At 43.4% G+C, this 17,132-nt stretch overlaps 1 protein-coding gene across 2 annotated transcripts in view; it reads right to left on the bottom strand.

Annotated features, from left to right (window-relative positions):
- The window catches only part of LOC125457289 (interferon-induced GTP-binding protein Mx3-like), a 48,736-nt gene extending 31,840 nt beyond the window's left edge, over nucleotides 1-16,896 (bottom strand). For both annotated transcript variants that reach the window (XM_048541304.1, XM_048541305.1), the window contains exons 1-2: nucleotides 16,793-16,896; nucleotides 9,194-9,386 (exon numbers count right to left, since the gene is read on the bottom strand). In XM_048541304.1, coding sequence (XP_048397261.1) covers nucleotides 9,194-9,386; nucleotides 16,793-16,891 — 292 coding nt within the window. In that variant the 5' untranslated portion in view covers nucleotides 16,892-16,896. The remainder of the gene's footprint in view (nucleotides 1-9,193; nucleotides 9,387-16,792) is intronic.
- Between the last annotated feature and the right edge of the window lie 236 nt (nucleotides 16,897-17,132).

Below are 17,132 nucleotides of genomic sequence, written 5' to 3'. Positions count from 1 at the left end.
TGATGGTACTAGGATTGAACATCAATGATGCTGTTAAATTCTCTCCTACTTGAGATGGTCATTGACTGGCATTTGTTTACTGCAAATGGTACTTGTTGCCCATGTCTTGATACATATTGATGTGGACTACTCGAATGAGGAGTAGCAAATAGTGCCGATAATCATCTGCAAATATTCCCAATTCTGATGTTATGTTGGAAGGAAGGTCATTGATGAAGAAGCTGAAGATGGTTGGGCCTAAGAACTACCCTGAGGAACTCTGGTAGAGTTGTCCTCCTTCGCAGATGATTGACCTCCAACAACCACAGCCATCTTCCTATGAGATGGGTAGGACTCCAACCAGCGAAGAACTTTCTCCTGATAGAACTGACACCAATTTTGCTGGAACTTTTTAATTCCACACTTGGTTAATTGTTGCCTTAATGGAAACATAAAAACTAGGATCAAGAATCAGGAATTCAGCCCTCCCAGGCTGCTTATCATTCAATATGATCATCTGCAGGAAGTGCACCCAATTGAGGCTCCTCACAGGCCGAATGGATAGGTTGGAGCGGCAATTGGATGCACCTTGGCGCACAAGACTGGCGGAAAGCATCACTGACAATAGTTTTAGAGATATAGTGACACCCACGGCACAGGGAGATAGATGTCTGACCACTAGAAGATGCAGACGGCCAGTGCAGATCTCCTCTGGTCATCCCCCTCTCTAACTAGTATACCATTTTGGGTACTGTTGGGGCGGGTATGACTTATTGGGGGTAACAGCAGCAGCAGCCAGACAGGTGGCACCACGGCTGCCTCTGTTCCTAAGAAAGGAAGGACAAAGAGCACTCGAGCAGTAGTTATTGGGGACTCTATAGCTAGGGGTATAGATAGGTTCTTCTGTTGTCGTAAAAGAGACTCCAGGATGGTGTGTTGCCTCCCTGGTGCCAGCATCCAGGATGTCTCTGAATGGGCAAAAAGCATTCTGAAGGGAGAGGGTGAAAACCTAGAGGTTGTGGTACATATTGGTACTAACGATATAGGGTAGGATACGTGACGAGGTCCTGCAGCAGCAGTTCAGCGAGTTAGGTAGAAAGTTAAAAAAGCTGGACCCCCAAGGTTGCAATCTCGGGATTACTCCCAGTGCCATGTACCAGTGAGGCTAGAAATAGGAGGATAGCACAGCTCAACACGTGGCTAAACAGATGGTGTAGGAGGGAGGGTTTCAGATATCTGGACCATTGAGATCTCTTCCAGAGCAGGTGGGACCTCTTCAAGAAGGACAGGTTGCATCTAAACTGGAAGGGTACCAATATTCTGGCTGGGGGGTTTGCTGGTGTCACTCGCGAGTATTTAAACTAGCTCGGCAGGGGAGTGGGAACCAGTACAAAGGTGAACAGGCTGAAAGGTATTCGGAGCTTAGGGCCAGCAAGACTCAGAGGAGGAGCAGGCATGGTGTTGTTGATTAAAACGGATCTGGTGGGCTGAAGTGTTTCTATTTCAATGCAAGAAGTGTAATAGGTAAGGTAGATGAACTTAGAGTTTGGATTAGTACTAGGAACTATGATGTTGTTGCTATTTCAGAGATTTGGTTAAGGGAGGGACAGGATTGGCAGCTTAATGTTCCAAGTTACAGTTATTTCAGGCGGGATAGAGGGGGACATATGAGGGGTGGGGGAGTTGCACAACGTGTTAAGAAGAATATCACAGTACTGCAGGAGGACACCTCAGTTGGCTCATACAGTGAGGCAATATGGGTAGAGTTCAGGAATAGGAGGGTGCAAGCACAATGGTCGGAGTTTACTATCGGCCTCCCAAGAGCGAGCAGGAGATAGAAGAACAGATATGTAGGCAGATTTTGGCAAAATGTAAAAGTAAAAGTGTTGTTGTCATGGGTGATTTTAACTTCCCATATATTGAGTGGGACTCACTTAGTGCTTGAGGCTTGGATGGGGCAGTTTGTAAGGAACATCCAAGAGGCCATCTTGAAACAGTATGTAGATAGTCCAACTAGGAACGGGGCCATACTGGACATAGTACTGGAGAATAAGCCTGGCCAGGTGATTGATGTCTCAGTAGGGGAGCCGCTCGGGAACAGTGATCACAATTCAGTCACCTTTAAAATACTGATGGGTGAAGATCGCTGTAGTTGTCAGGTGAAGATATTAAATTGGTGGAGAGGTTAATTACAACAATATTAGGCAGGAACTGAAGAATGTAGATTGGAGGCAGATGTTTGAGGGCAAATTAACATATGGTATGTGGGAGGCTTTCAAGTGTAAGTTGCTCGGAACTCAGGATTGGCACATTTCTGTAAGGATGAAGGAGAAGTAGAGCAAGTTTAGGGAACCTTGGATAATGAGAGATATTGTGAGCCTAATAAAAAAGAAATAGGAAGCATTTATCAAGGCTAGGAGGCTGGGAACATACGAAGCCAGGGTGTAATACAAGGAAAGTCGAAAGAAACTTAAGCAAGGAGTTAGGAGTGTGAAAAGAAGTCATGAAAGGTCATTGTCCAACAGGATTAAGGAAAATCCCAAGGCATTTTAGACGTATATAAAGAGCAAGAGGGTAGCCAGGCAGAGGGTTAGCCTACGCAAGGACAGGGAAGGGAATTTATTTGTGGAGCCAGAAAAAATGAGTGAGGTATTAAATGAATACTTTGCATCAGTGTTCATCATAGAGAAGGACTTAGTGGGTGATAAGTCTGGAGAAAGGTGTGTAGATAGTTTGGGTCATGTTGAAATCAAAAGGGAGCAGGTATTGGGAGTCTTGAAAGACATTCAGGAAGACAAGTCCCCAGGGCCTGATGGGATATATCCCAGAATACTGAGAGAGGCAAGGGAGGAAATTCTTCTATCCTTTAGGAAAATCTTTGTATCCTTACTGGCTACAGGGGGGGTCCCAGATAATTGGAGAATAGCCAATGTTGTTCCTTTGTTTAAGAAGGGTGGCAAAGGTATTCCAGCTAATTACAAGCCGGTGAGCCTTATGTCAGTGGTAGGAAAATTATTGGAGAGGATTCTTCAAGACAGGATTTATTCCCACCTGGAAATCAGTGGGCATATTAGCGAGAGGCAACATGGTTTTGTGAAGGGGAGGACTTTTTGATGAAGTGACGAAGGTGATCGATGAGGGTGGGGCAGTGGATGTTGTCTGCATGGACTTCAGCAAGGCCTTTGATAAGGTCCCTCATGGCAAGTTGATACAGAAGGTAAAGTCACATGGCATCAGAGGGGAGCTTGCAAGATGGATAAAAGACTGGCTCAGTCATAGAAGACAGAGGGTAGCAGTGGAAGGGTATATTTCTGAATGGAGAGCTGTGTCTACTAGCATTCCCCAGGATCAGTGTTGGGGCCTTTGCTGTTTGTAATATATATAAATTATTTGGAGGAGAATGTAACTGGTCTGATTTATACGCTTGCCCCATTGACACAGAAGTTGGTGGAGTTGCGGACAGCAATGAGAACCGTCAAAGAATACAGCAGGATATAGATCAGTTGGTGACTTAGGCAGAGAGGTGGCAGATAGAATTTAATCCAGAAAAATGTGAGGTAATGCATTTTGGAAGGACTAATCCAGATGGAAAATATATAGTAAATTGCAGAACATTTAAGAGTACTGTTAGGCAGAGGGATCTGGGTGTACAGGTATACACGTTACTGGGAGTGGCAACATGAGCTGAGGCATGGTATATTTTCCTTTATTGGCTGGAGTATTGAGTTTAAAAATTGGCAGGTATTGTTGCAGGTTTATAGAACCTTAGTTAGGCCACACTTGGAATATTGTGTTCAATTCTGGTCGCCACACTACCAGAAAGATCTGGTACAGAAAAGATTGACCAAGATGTTGCCTGGTATGGAGGGCATTAGCTATGAGGAGTTGGAGAAACTTGGGTTGTTCTCTCTGGAATGATGGAGGTTGAGGGAGGGCCTGGTAGAGGTCTACAAATATTATGAAGGGGATGGGCAGAGTGGACAGTCAGAAGCTTTTTCCCAGGGTGGAAGAGTGAGTTACCAGGGGCCATGGGTTTAAGGTGCAAGAAGCAAGATTTAAAGGTGATGTAAGAGACAAGTTTTTTTTCACACAGGGTTGTGGGTGCCTGGAGCTCACTGTCAGGGGAGGTAGTGGAAGCAGATATGACCATGACTTATAAAGGGTGTCTTGCCAAATACATGAACAGGATGGGAATAGAGGGATATGGTCCCGTGAAGGGTAAGGGGGTTTTAGTTGTGATGGGCAGCATGTCAGTGCAGGCTTGGAGGGCTGAAGGGCGTGTTCCTGTACTGTAATTTTCTTTGTTCTTTGGCCTTTATAGTTGATCCTCTAGTTCAATGCCATATTTAAATCTCTCCCCAGGCCTCTTGATGTCTTTAATGTCCAAAAAAAACCTTGAATTCATCCAGTGAGATAGTCTTCACTGCCTTCTGTGGCAGAGAATTCCATAAGTTCACTACTTTTTGAGAGAAGTACTTTTTCCTCATATTAGTCATAAATGGCATACTCTCTATCCTGAGACTGTAAATGTGAAATAACATCAGAATTTGCTGGAAAAGCTCAGCTAGTCTGGTAGCATTGGTGAAGAAAAAAAATTCAAAGTTAACGTTTCAGGTCCGGTGATCCTTCTTCAGAGCCATTCCGAGTTTTAGTTCCCATTCTTACAGAGATACAACCACAGGTGGTTTAACCTGAAGCCACTGCGACTCAGGTGAGGAGAGAAGCCTGAGAATATGGGGCCTTCATGGTAACCTTGGTTGGTGTGGGAATTGAAGCCAAGCAGGTGGCATCATTCTGCATCGCAAATTAGCTATCCAGTCAACTGGCCCTGAGACTGTGACGTACATCTAGACTCCCCACTCAGGGAAAACATCATCCCTGTATCTAGTTTTCCAGCCCTGTGAGAATTTCATATGTTTCAATTAGATCTCCTAATCCTTTTAAACTCTAGTGAATACAGGCCAAGTTGGACCAATCATGCTTTGTACAACAGTCCTGCCATTCCCTGGGTCAGCCTTGAGAACTTCCACTACACTCCCTCTATGGTAAGCTTTTCCTTCCTTAGAAAGAGAGATCAGAATTAGTGGTCAGTGAACAGGATATTGCAGTGTAAATGCAGCTTGATAGCAATATTCCTGACCTGTTCCATTACTTTGCTGATTATTGATTACAAACCGATAGAGTAGGAATTGGGTGAGTTCAATTCGTCCTACCTTTTTCAGTTTTGGATAAATCTGGGCAAATTTCCACATTGTCAGGTAAATGCCAGTGTTGTAGTCGTACTGGAATACCTTGACCAGAGATGCAGCTAGTTCTGAAGCACAAGTCTTCAGTCCTGTTGCCCCAATGAAACAGGGCCCTAAGCCTTTTCAGTGTCCATTGCCTTCAGCTGGGTCTTGATATCACATGGAGTGAATTATCCTGGCTGAAGACGTGCACCTGCGATGTAGGGGACCTCAGGAGGAGGCCACAGTGAATCATTCATTTGGCAGTTCTGGTTAAAGATAGGTGCAAATGCTTCAGCCTCAAATCTTGCGTAGATGTGCTTTTCTCCCCCTCAGTTTAGGATGGGGATAATTATGGAGCAGTGCCCCCTTGTTATTTGTTTAATTATCCATCACCATTCATGACTAGATGTGACAAGAGAACAGAGCTTAGATCTGATCCTTTGATTGTGGAATTGCTTCACTGTGTGCATTGCATGCTATTTCCACTGTTCAGCGGACAAGTAGTCCTGTGTGTTGTACATTCATGAGGTTGATACCACGTTTTTACTTATGCCTGCTCCTGATCCTAGTATCCTCTCCTACACTCTTCATTGTATCTGGATGATCAGCCCTGACTTATGCTAATGGTAGTAGGTGGGTATATACCAGCCAATCTGTTTACAAAATGTTGTTGAATACAATTCTGCTGCTTCTGGCATACCACAGCACCTCAATGATGCCCAGTTTTGAGTTTCTAAACCTGTTTGAAATGTTGTCCTAATTCGCACAATGGCAGTGCCACACAAAACCCATGGAAGAGATCTTAAAAATGAGGACAGAGGCTGTGGTCTCACGGACAAATGCAACTGCAACAGGCAGGTTGGTCAGGACGAGTTCAAGCATATTCTTTCCTGGTTTTCATTCCTCACTGTCTGCCACTGACCAAGTCTTGCAGTTACATTGAGACAACAAAGTGTGCAGTTGGATGAACATAGCAGGCCAAGCAGCATCTTAGGAGCAGAAAAGCTGACGTTTTGGGCCTAGACCCTTCATCAGAAAAGGGCCTAGGCCCGAAACGTCAGCTTTTGTGCTCCTGAGATGCTGCTTGGCCTGCTGTGTTCATCCAGCTCCACACTTTGTTCTCTTGGATTCTCCAGCATCTGCAGTTCCCATTGTCTCCTGCAGTTACATTGTTCAGGATTCTGCCAGTTCTGTAAAGGGTGGTGCATCCAAGCCATATTTGGAGGTTGACTTTGAAATGCCCCATGCAGATTATATTCTGTGCCCTTGCTGCCCGGAATTCTTCACCCAAATGAACTTCATCATGGAGGATCATTGATTCATCTGCCAAGGAGGAGGAGGTGGGGGCAGCAGGTAGTTATCAGCTGTAGGTTTCCTTTCCCATTTTAACCTGATGCCATATGACCTCATGAGCCTGGAGTCAATGTCGACCAACTCCCCCCATAATTGTATACCACCGTGCTGCTACATCTGTTGATGAGGCAGGGTGTACCCAGCGAAAGTGTCAGTGGTGTTTGGGATATTATCTGTAAGGTACAGTTCCATGGCGAACTGTTGCTTGACTCATCTGTGGGAGAATTCTCTCGGGGAGATGATGGCCTAGTGGTATTATCACTGGACTGTTAATCCAGAGATCCAGATAATGTTCTGGGGACTTGGGCTCGATTCCCACTATGGCAGATGGTACAGTTTGCATTCAATAAATATCTAGAATTAACAGTCTAATGATGACTGTGAATCCATTGTCGGCTGTCAGGAAAAACCCATCGGTTTCACTCATGCCCTTTATGGAAGGAAGCTGCCATCCTCTACCTAGTCTGGCCTACATGTGACTCTAGATCCATAGCAATGTGGTTGACTCTTAACTACCCATCCACAATAGCACTGAGCACTGAGGTGCGGAAACATGCCGACGTTCAAATGTGCCACAATCAATTTCCAACCTAAGCCACTCTACAGAAAATGAAACCCAGCTGATCAGTTAGAAAGACAAATGAGGGTGTCTGAAGGGAGGAACAAAAAACCATCCTATGCCTTTGTAAAATAAACTGAGCCTCGTCTGATTGGGGAATTTAGTAGCAGTTGATAAGGTAGATAGAGAGAAACTATTCCCTCTGACATGGGAGCTGAGAGCAAGGGAGGGTATAGCATTAAAATTGGAGCTTAGCTGTTAAGGAGTGTTGTCAGGTAGCACTTAGTCACATGAAGGTTAGTGAAAATCTAAACCTCTCTCCACTAAGAGTTATTGTGAGAGATTACTGAGATAGATCACTCTTTGTTTGGGATTGTTATTAAGGGAATGCAACTCAGATGGACAGCAGTATTTAAAACAGAATTCAGCCAAAATCTAAATGAATGGTGAAATAAGCTCAAGGCGTGAAACGGCTAAATCCTCCTCTATCCTCTTCCCAGGAATTTCTCGTACACCAGCTAATGGCTGATTGTAAAATCCAAGCGGAGTTGAGGAGTAACTTCTTCTCCCAAAGAGTTGTGAATCTGTGGAATTCCCTGCCAGTGAGGCTACCTCATTGAATGTTTTTAAGGCAAAGATAGATAGGTTTTTGAACAATGAAGGAATTAAGGGTAATGATGAGTGGATGGATAAATGGAGCTGAGTCCATAAAAAGATGAGCCATGATGTTACTGCTCCTATTTCTTATGTTCTTATGTTCAAAGAAAGAAATGCATTTATATAGCAACTTATCCCATCGCTCAGAAATGTTTTGGCATGGTTCATGTACACAAAAACAAAATCACTGGGAAAGCAGTGTTCTGAGAGAATTCACTCATAGCAAGATTCCAGAAAAGGTGAAAAAAAATCAAAGAGGAAGAAGTGAATCTGCAACCGTAGGAAGGATGAGGTCAAGTTTACCAGGAAACCCCCCTTCTTGCAGACTATTGGTTTGACATAGAGTACTGGATCAGCAGAAATCCCTTGCTAATAATTATTTTTGGGGAGATTGAAACCATTGTTTTTGGTCTTCACCACAAACTCCATTCTGTAGCCATCAGCACCGGCCCTTTTCCTGGCCAGTGGCTGAATCAGGCTTTTCACAATCCTGTTATATTTAACTCCAAGATAAGCACCCAAAATAAAATTTGTGTTATCTCACATCCCACAAAATGTAATGCTCCTCCAACTGAATCATCGATAGTTTCCCCAGTCATCACTGGGACAATGTGAAAAGCTGGTGTTATCAGTCTGAAGCAATTGCAAAAGTACAGGTGGACGACGAACATTTTTTCCCCTCAGTGTTTACAGTGAGAAGTGTCAAAGGGAACAAAGCTCTAAGTTCCTGCAAGCTGGAGGAAGAAAAATCTCGTCATTCAATGCCCATCAGCACCATGAACAGCAATGGATTCACCAGCATTTTTAATTCACTGCAACCAGCAAAACCCAGTGTGCGCTAAATAACCCAATTTTACAGTATCCATGTCATCAGCAAGAGCACCTATTGTCACTCTGTAGCTTTGTTCGGCTCTATCACTGCTTCAGCTCCAATGCTGTTTATTGATATCTTTTCTTAATCTCCAGGCTTGATTGATCCAAAGCACTTCAGGCCAACTTCATCCAAAACTCTGCTCCCGACCATTCATCATCCTGGTGCTCACTGGCTTATGTTACCTTCTATTAATAAATACTTCAGTTTTACCATGCACCTTTTCATTTCCAAATCTCTCAATGGCCTCAACCGTTCCTATCTCTTTCAGTATAACTCCCCACACTATCTGATTGATCCAATACTGAGCTTGTGAGCATATCAATTGTGCACTGTTTTTGGTCATGTCTTCAGCTGCCAATTCCCTAAGCTCTGGAATTCCTGCCCCATGTCTCTTTGCCGTTCTTCATCTTTTCAGATGCCCCTTAAACCCTACCATTTTGCCCATCTTCACTTGTTACTCAGTGTTAAATTATATTTGATAACATTCCATAATAACTGAGTACATTACAGCTAAGTTGATAATGTTCTTAACAACAATCTTACCGCTCCCTCTGGGAAGTGACACACCAGACAGTGCCTCCAATACTGAGCTCTTCCCAGAACTCTGGTCTCCAATGACCACAATGGCTGGAAGATTCAGGTCCTTGTCCACTCCCAACTTTCTCAGCGAGTCAATAAGATCAATGCAAGGACGTATTTTCTCCTCATAGCAGTTATAAAACATCGTCTCCATTCTCTGAAAATAAACCGAGAAAAATGCAAGAGTCCAAAATAATTGTATAAATATTTCTGAGTTAGAACTTAATATTGTGATTAACGTTAACTAAGTCTTCAAATTACTAACTGACCACTTTATATCAATTATAAAGTCTGGCATTCCACCTCAACTTTTTCATCTCTCTAGGTGCCGTGTTCTTTTCAATTGCCGCAGCTCTTTGATCATCGGGCATGGACATAGATGGTCAAGCTAGAAATAGTTGTCCAACTTTTCTTGTCCTTGTGATGATTCATTCACTTTGCTGTGGTTCATAGGTCGGCCAAACGAGGAAAGGGCAGTTAGATTGCTGTCCCTTCAGGACCTTAGTGAATCAGCTGGGTTTTTAAATACAACATTAAACTTTTAATGATCACCATTAATGAAATCAGCTTTTAATTCCAGATTTACATGACTTAAGTGAATTGAACTTCCACAAGTTCCCATGTGGGTGGGGAAGGGTGTCGGGAACAGAGGGCAACAGTTGAAGTCATGTGCCCTTTTGAATGAGCTATCTGAATGCTGACCACCTTACTACACAGTGCTGCCCTAATACTACTGTTCACCTTGAGACTGGTGCCACCATTCCCCTGTAGACACTGACCTACAGGGCCTGCTTAGCCTGGTGTTATATAACCACTACCCCAGAGTGAAGAGGTTCTTGTCTTACGGGCGGTACGGTGGCTCAGTGATTAGCACTGCAGCCTCACAACGCCAGGGACCCGGGTTCGAATCCAGCCTCAGGTAATTGTCTGTGTGGAGTTTGCACATTCTCCCCATGTCTGCGTGGGTTTCCTCCGGGTGCTCCGATTTCCTCCCGCAGTCCAAAGATGTGCTGGCTAGGTGGATTGGCCATGCTAATTGCCCATAGTGTTCAGGGGTGTGTGGGTTATAAGGGGATGGGTTTGGGTGGGATGCTTCAAGTGTCAGTGTGGACTTGTTGGGCCAAAGGGCCTGTTTCCACACTGTAGGGAATCTAATCTAAACCAGTTGTCGGCCGTCGTATGATCTCAATCGGGTACAAGTTACATTCATGAGGCAGGCATTGTCCTAAACAATATGAGGAGACACAGGACAATAGGTCCTCTTTAAGGTCCAAAAAATACCCAAGTTCCTATGACATCATCATGCTGGTGGAGCTCTTCGTCATTAACTCTTTCAGAACCAAATTCTGATTTAACATTCCCAATTAGCCATGTCTCTGGATCACTAACCCAGTGACTTTACCTCACTGCTACCATCTCCTCATGCAATCAAAAATGTTTCCTCCTTATCTAAGCCTTTACAATGTGACATGAGACAGCAATGGAGAGGGTACTCTAGATCTGTGCACTCAGGGTAACTGCAGCAGAATTGGCAACAGTGGAAGGTTTTGTTGGCATAAAGGTAACAGGTATGATTGAAGTTTAGGATGATAGCATTATAGAAGAAACAAGTTCGGTATGACCTGATATTCATTGCAAACCAACCACCAAATATACGATATAAAAAAAACCACCAGCCCCTTCTCCAGTGTAATTACAGTTCGGTTACAAATGTTGGCCTTACCAACGGCATGTGCTTCAAGGGAAGGAAGAAATTAAACACAAATGCAAATGCAATTACACTGCTCATTTTAATTGATGATAACAGTCTGGTCTTAAGCCCAATATTATTTTTGCTCAGACACATTACAGGTGCTACAGGGGAAAGTGTCTGGTTTTCTTAAATGCATCACAGTCCACCCTATGATATAGTGAAGAGGACTGTTCTGAATATTGCTCTGTTTAGCACTGCAGAACAATTAGGATCAAATCATGCCAGAGGATCAAATGTCAGTGGTCTGATACAAAAGTTGACCGTTTGTTCAACCCAGAAGAAATGGCAGAATTGCATTAATTGGTCAGAATAAGTAATTCATCTTATGTGGTTTTTTTCAGATCCATTCCCCCATAAAGAAAGTGATAAAAGGAAGGGTTACTTCTGTACAGGAGTTGAGACGTTATGTTGAGGTTGCCCAGGACATTGGTGAGGCCTCTTCTGGGTGCTGTGTACCGTTCTGGCCACCTTGTTATAGGAAGGATATCATTGAGCTGGAGAGGGTTCAGAAAAGATTTCCCAGCATGTTTCTCGGAATGGAGGGTTTGAGTTATAAAAATAGACTGGAAAGGCTCGAACATTTTTCATCGGACCATAGGAGGTTGAAGGATAATGTTATATACAGCATAGAACATAGAGCATAGAAAGTACAGTATAGAGCAGGCCCTTCAGCACACAATGTTGTGCCGAACCTTTACCCTAAACCTAAGGTCTATCTAACCTCCACCTCTACCTTATACTATCATCCATATGCCTATCTAATTGTCGCTTAAATGCCCCTAAGAGGTCTACTCCACTACCATGTCCGGCAATGCATTCCACACCCCTATGACTCTCTGAGTAAAGAACCTACCTCTGACGTCTCCCCTATATCTACCTCCACTCACTTTAAAACTATGCCCCTTCATAATAGCTATCTCCACTCAAGGAAAAAGTCTCTGGCCTCTGATCATTTTATATACCTCTATCAAGTCACCTCTCATCCTTCATCATTCTAAAGAGAAAAGGCCTAGCTCTCTCAACCTTTCCTCATAAGGCATTCCCTCCATTCCAGGCAACATCCTGGTAAATCTCCTCTGCACCTTTTCCAACTCTTCCACATCTTTCCTGTAATGAGGTGGCCAGAACTGGACACAATATTCCAGATGTGGCTGAACCAGGGTCATTGAGGTTTATAAAATCATGAGGGACACAGATAAGATGAATGATAAGGGTCTTTTGCCTACAGTATGGGCGTTCAAAACTAGGAAGCACAATTTTAAGATGAGAGGAGAAAGATTTAATCGGGATGTGATGGACAACTTGTTTTTAAACACAGAGAGTGGTTCGTGGGCAGAGAAAGCGGTAGCTGCAGATACAGTTACAATGTTTAAAAGATAAGTTCATGAATAGGAAAGGTTTGGAGGACATGGGCCAAGCGCAGGCAGGTGAGACTAGTTTAGTTTGGGAACATGGCTGGCATGGACTGGTTGGACCAAAAGGCCTTTTTCCATGCTGTATGACTGTATGAATCTTCCTTTACTAATCACTTATATAGATTGTGTTTTCCTTCAATTTTTGTTTTGATGCTTGAGCTCCATACTGTACCTCTTATAAAGAGGTAACAAGGTGTAGCGCTGGATGAACACAACAGGCCAAGCAGTATCAGAGGAGCAGGAAGGCTGATGTTTCGGGTCTGGACCCTTCTTTGTTGTGTTGTTATTGGTTGACATATCTTGCCGGTTGAGTGAAATTTAAGATCAAACAAAGGGAATGAAGAATCTGTATCTTCTTTCTGCATGTTCAAAATCATTGTGTGCTGTTTTTTCATGATCTGCTGGGTGGGCTAAAATAATTTCATTTGCTTAATATAGAACCACAACATCACCCATCGTCCACATAACGACCAGCATAGAAACCATAGTTCCAGACATCCACACCAACCATTAAGGGGCCAGCCCAAATTAAAGAGTATGAATGCAATACATATGCAGAGACTGATCAGAATAATAAGTCGTTAATGCATGAGAACATTGGGTGACTTTACTTTATTCATGCACAGGATGAAGACATTGCTAGTTAGGCCAGCATTTATTGCTCAATCCTAATTGCTAGGAGGGTAGTTGAAAGTCAACCATATTGTTGTGGATCTGGAATCATACAAAGCCCATACCAGGGAAAGATGATAGTTTCCTTCCCTAAAAGACAGACACTGGATTAACGTCCAGTGACAATACCATGAGGCCATCACTTCCCCTGGTAGGTAACTTGGTAACGTTAATATGTATATTTTGGGTTTCTTTCTATAATATTCAGAAAGTCCGAATAGAAATGCAAAGTTAAAACATGCTTCCTGGTCTACCAAAGATGGGGAGAGATGACCTCATGGTATTATCACTGGACTGTTAATCCAGATACCCAGATAATGTTCTGGGGACCCAAGTTCAAATATCACCACAGCAAATCGTGGAAGTTGAATTAAAAACAAAAAAAACTCTGCAAGTCTAATGTTGACCATGAATCCACTGTTGATTATGAGGAAAAACCCATCTGGTTCACTAACATCCTTCAGGGAAGGAAACTGCTATCCTTACCTAGTCTAGCCTGCATGTGACTCGAGACACACAGCAATGTGGTTGACTCTCAAGTGCCCTCTGGGCAATTAGGGATGGGCAATAAATGCTGCCAGGCCCCGCACCCTCATCCCATGTACGAAATAAAAGTATTATTGCAAGGTGCACACAGTCGGCAGACAACTTTATGATACTTTAATAAAGAATTAATTCTGACCAGACCACCATCTACTGAACACAGAACAGGCTCTAGACCATAAGACACAGGAGCAAAAATTGGACAATTCAGCCCATCAAGTCTGCTCCACCATTCAATCATGCTGAAAAGTTTCTCAATCCCATTCTCCTGCTTTCTCCCTGTAATTCTTGATTGCCTTGACAATCAGGTGCCAATTTATCTATGTCTTAAATGTCTTAAATGACATGGCCTCTATAGCCTTCTGTGGCAGTGAATTCCACAGATTCACCACTCTCTAGCTGAAGAAGTTTCTCCTTATCTTTGTTCTAAAAGGTCTTCCCTTTACTCTAAGGCTGTGCCCTCAGGTCCTAGTCCTTCCTACCAATGGAAGCATCTTCCCAACATCCACTCTGTCCAGGCCATTCAGTATTCTGTAAGTTTCAATTAGATCCCCCTCCATCCTACTAAACTCCATCGAGTATAGACCAGTGTCCTCAAACGTTCCATACTTAGTGAAGCTTTTCATTGCTGGGACCATTCTCCTGAATCTCACCTGAACCCACTTCAGGGCCAATTCATCTTTTTTGCAATATGGGGACCAAAACTGTGCACAATACTCCAAGTGTAGCCTGACCAGTGCCTAAGAAACTCAGAAATATATTTCTGGTTTTATCTTGAAATCCTCTCAAAATAAATGCCAAAGTTGCATCTGCCTTCCTAACTACTGACTCAACCTGCAAGTTTACCCTGAGCGAATCTTCGACTGGAACTCCTAAGTCTCTTTGCACTTCAGACTTCAGAATTTTCTCACTATTTAGAAAGCAGCCCATGCTTCTATCCTTCTTACCAAAGTGCATGACCTCAAACTTTCCCACGTTGTACTCCATCTGCCACTTCTTTGCCCATTCTCCTAACCTGTCCAAATCCCTCTGCAGTCTCCCCACACCCTCAGTACTACCTGTCCCTCCACCAGTCTTTATATCATCTGCAAACTTAGCCAGAATGCCCTCAGTTCCTTCATCCAGATCATTAGTGTATAAAGTGAAGAGTTATGGTCCCAATACTGACTCTTGCAGAACACCACTTGTCACCGGCTGCCATCCTGAGAAAGACCCCTTTATCCCTTCTCTCTGCTTTCTGCCAAACAGCCAATCTTCCTTCCATGCTAGAACCTTGTCTCTAACAGCATGGGCCTTATTCTTACTCAGCAGTATCCTGTGCAGCACCTTGTCAAAAGCCTTCTTGAAGTCTAGATAGACAACATCTATTGGCTCTCCTTGGTCTAACTTGCTCATTACTTCCTAAAAGAATTCCTACAGATTTGTCAGGCATCACTAGATGAAACCACGCTGACTTTGCCCTATTTTATCATGCACTTCCAAGTATTCAGAAATCTCATCCTTCACAACGGATTCTAAAATCTTACCCAAGGCCATGGTTAGGCTAACTAGCCTATAATTTTCAGCCTTTTGCCCTTATTCCCTTTTTAAACAGGGATGTTACTTTAGCAATTTTCCAGTCCCCTGAGAACCTTCCTAACTCTAGCGATTCCTGTAAGAACATCACTAATGCCTTCATTATCTCTTCAGATAGCTCCTTAAGAACTCTGGAGTTCAGTCCATCTGGTCCTGGTTATTTATTCACCTTTAGGCCTTTCAGTTTTTCTAGTACCTTCACCATACTCAGCTCTGCCCCCGACTCTCTCGAATTTTTCGGATGTGTCTTCCACTGTGAAGACTGACGCCAAGTGATTATTCAGTTCCTCAGTCACTTCCTTGTTCCCCACTACTATCTCTCCAGCATCATTTTCCACTGGTCTAATGTTCATGTTTGGCTCTCTTTTGCCCTTTATAATGTCTAAAGAAACTCTTACAGTCCTCCTTTATATAACTGGCTAGCTTACCCTCATATTTAATCTTCTCTCTCATTTCTTTTTTGTGTCGCCCTCTGTTAGTCTTTGTAAGCTTCCCAGTCCTCTGGTTTCCCACTGCACTTTGCCATGTTATATGCTTTTTCTTTTGCTGTTATGCTATCCCTGACTTCCCTAGTCAGCCATAGTTGCCTCATTCTCCTTGTACCATTCCTCTCTTCCTGAGGGGTGAATTTTTGCTTTGTGTCCTGAATTACTCCTAGAAATTCCTGCCATTGCTGTTCCACTGTCTTTCCTGCTAGGTTCCTTTCCCAGTCAATTCTGCCCAGCTCCTTGCTCATGTCTCTGTAGTTGTCTTTATTCAGCCATAATACCATTACCTCTGATTCTATCTTCTCCCTCTCAAATTGCAGAGCAAAATCAATCAGATTATGATCACTGCCTCCTGAGAGTTCCCTCACCTTAAGCTCGTTTATCAAGTCCGCCTCATTGCAAACACTAAATCCAGCATTGCCTGTTCCCTAATAGGTTCAACCACAATCTGCTCCAAGAAGCCATCTCCTAGACATTCCACAAATTCCTTTACTTGCAATCCACTACCAGCAAAGTTTTCTCCTTCATTCACGCATATTCTCACCATTTCCCCTCCACTTACATTCTTCCCTTCTCTCATTCAGTCATGTACTCTCCACTCACTTACTTTCCATCCATTCTATCACACTCTATCCTAACTTATTCTCTCCTTCCCACACACTCCCCTTCCCTCACACTCATGCTCTCTCCCACACACCTTCTCCCTCCTTCTCTTGCTCCATCACTAAATCAAGCTCTCTCTCTCTTGCATAATCCTTTGCTTTCTTCTAGGATCCCTTTATCTCCCTCTCTCAAGTGCTCTCTCTCTCTCTCTCACTTCCTCTCCCACATGCTCACTCACTCCCCCAACATTCTCTGCCTCTCTCACTTTTTAACCTTGCCCACTCTCATGGCCCCTGATCCTTACTCAATTGCATCTCAAGGTTCATTTACTCACATCCTTCCTTCTCTACACTTTCTCCCTACACTTCATCTCCCTCACACACCGCACAACCTTATTCAGCCACCTTTCCCCTCAGTCAATGTTCCCCACTACACCCGCATACACAACTTTCACCCTCTTACAGCTGCATTAGCAATTAGTTGACAAAATATCGTGAGATGAAACACAACAAACCTGACAGAGTATCTGATCAATAATAGTAGGAACTGCGGATGCTGGAGAATCTGAGATAACGAGGTGCAGAGCTGGATGAACACAGCAGCCAATCAGCATCAGAGGAGCAGGAAAGCTGACGTTTCGGAGACTAACAGCCCAGTTAAATGCTCTCTGACATGTCTCCGCCCATTGACGTTTTACCAAACGACTTTGTGTGAGTTTCTATTCTTGTAGAGGAGTCATGCAGGTTTCAGTTTAAAAAAAATTATTTGTGCATATGTTTTATGATAAAAATGAAGACAACATAAGCACTGGTATCTATATAGCACCTTTTAAATCCACCTGGATCTCCTCTATA

Source organism: Stegostoma tigrinum, chromosome 12, assembly GCF_030684315.1.
Source record: "Stegostoma tigrinum isolate sSteTig4 chromosome 12, sSteTig4.hap1, whole genome shotgun sequence".
Classification (NCBI taxonomy): domain Eukaryota; kingdom Metazoa; phylum Chordata; class Chondrichthyes; order Orectolobiformes; family Stegostomatidae; genus Stegostoma; species Stegostoma tigrinum.
The sequence above is the reverse complement of the archived record's forward strand: the minus strand, read 5'-3'. Positions and strand labels throughout refer to the sequence as shown.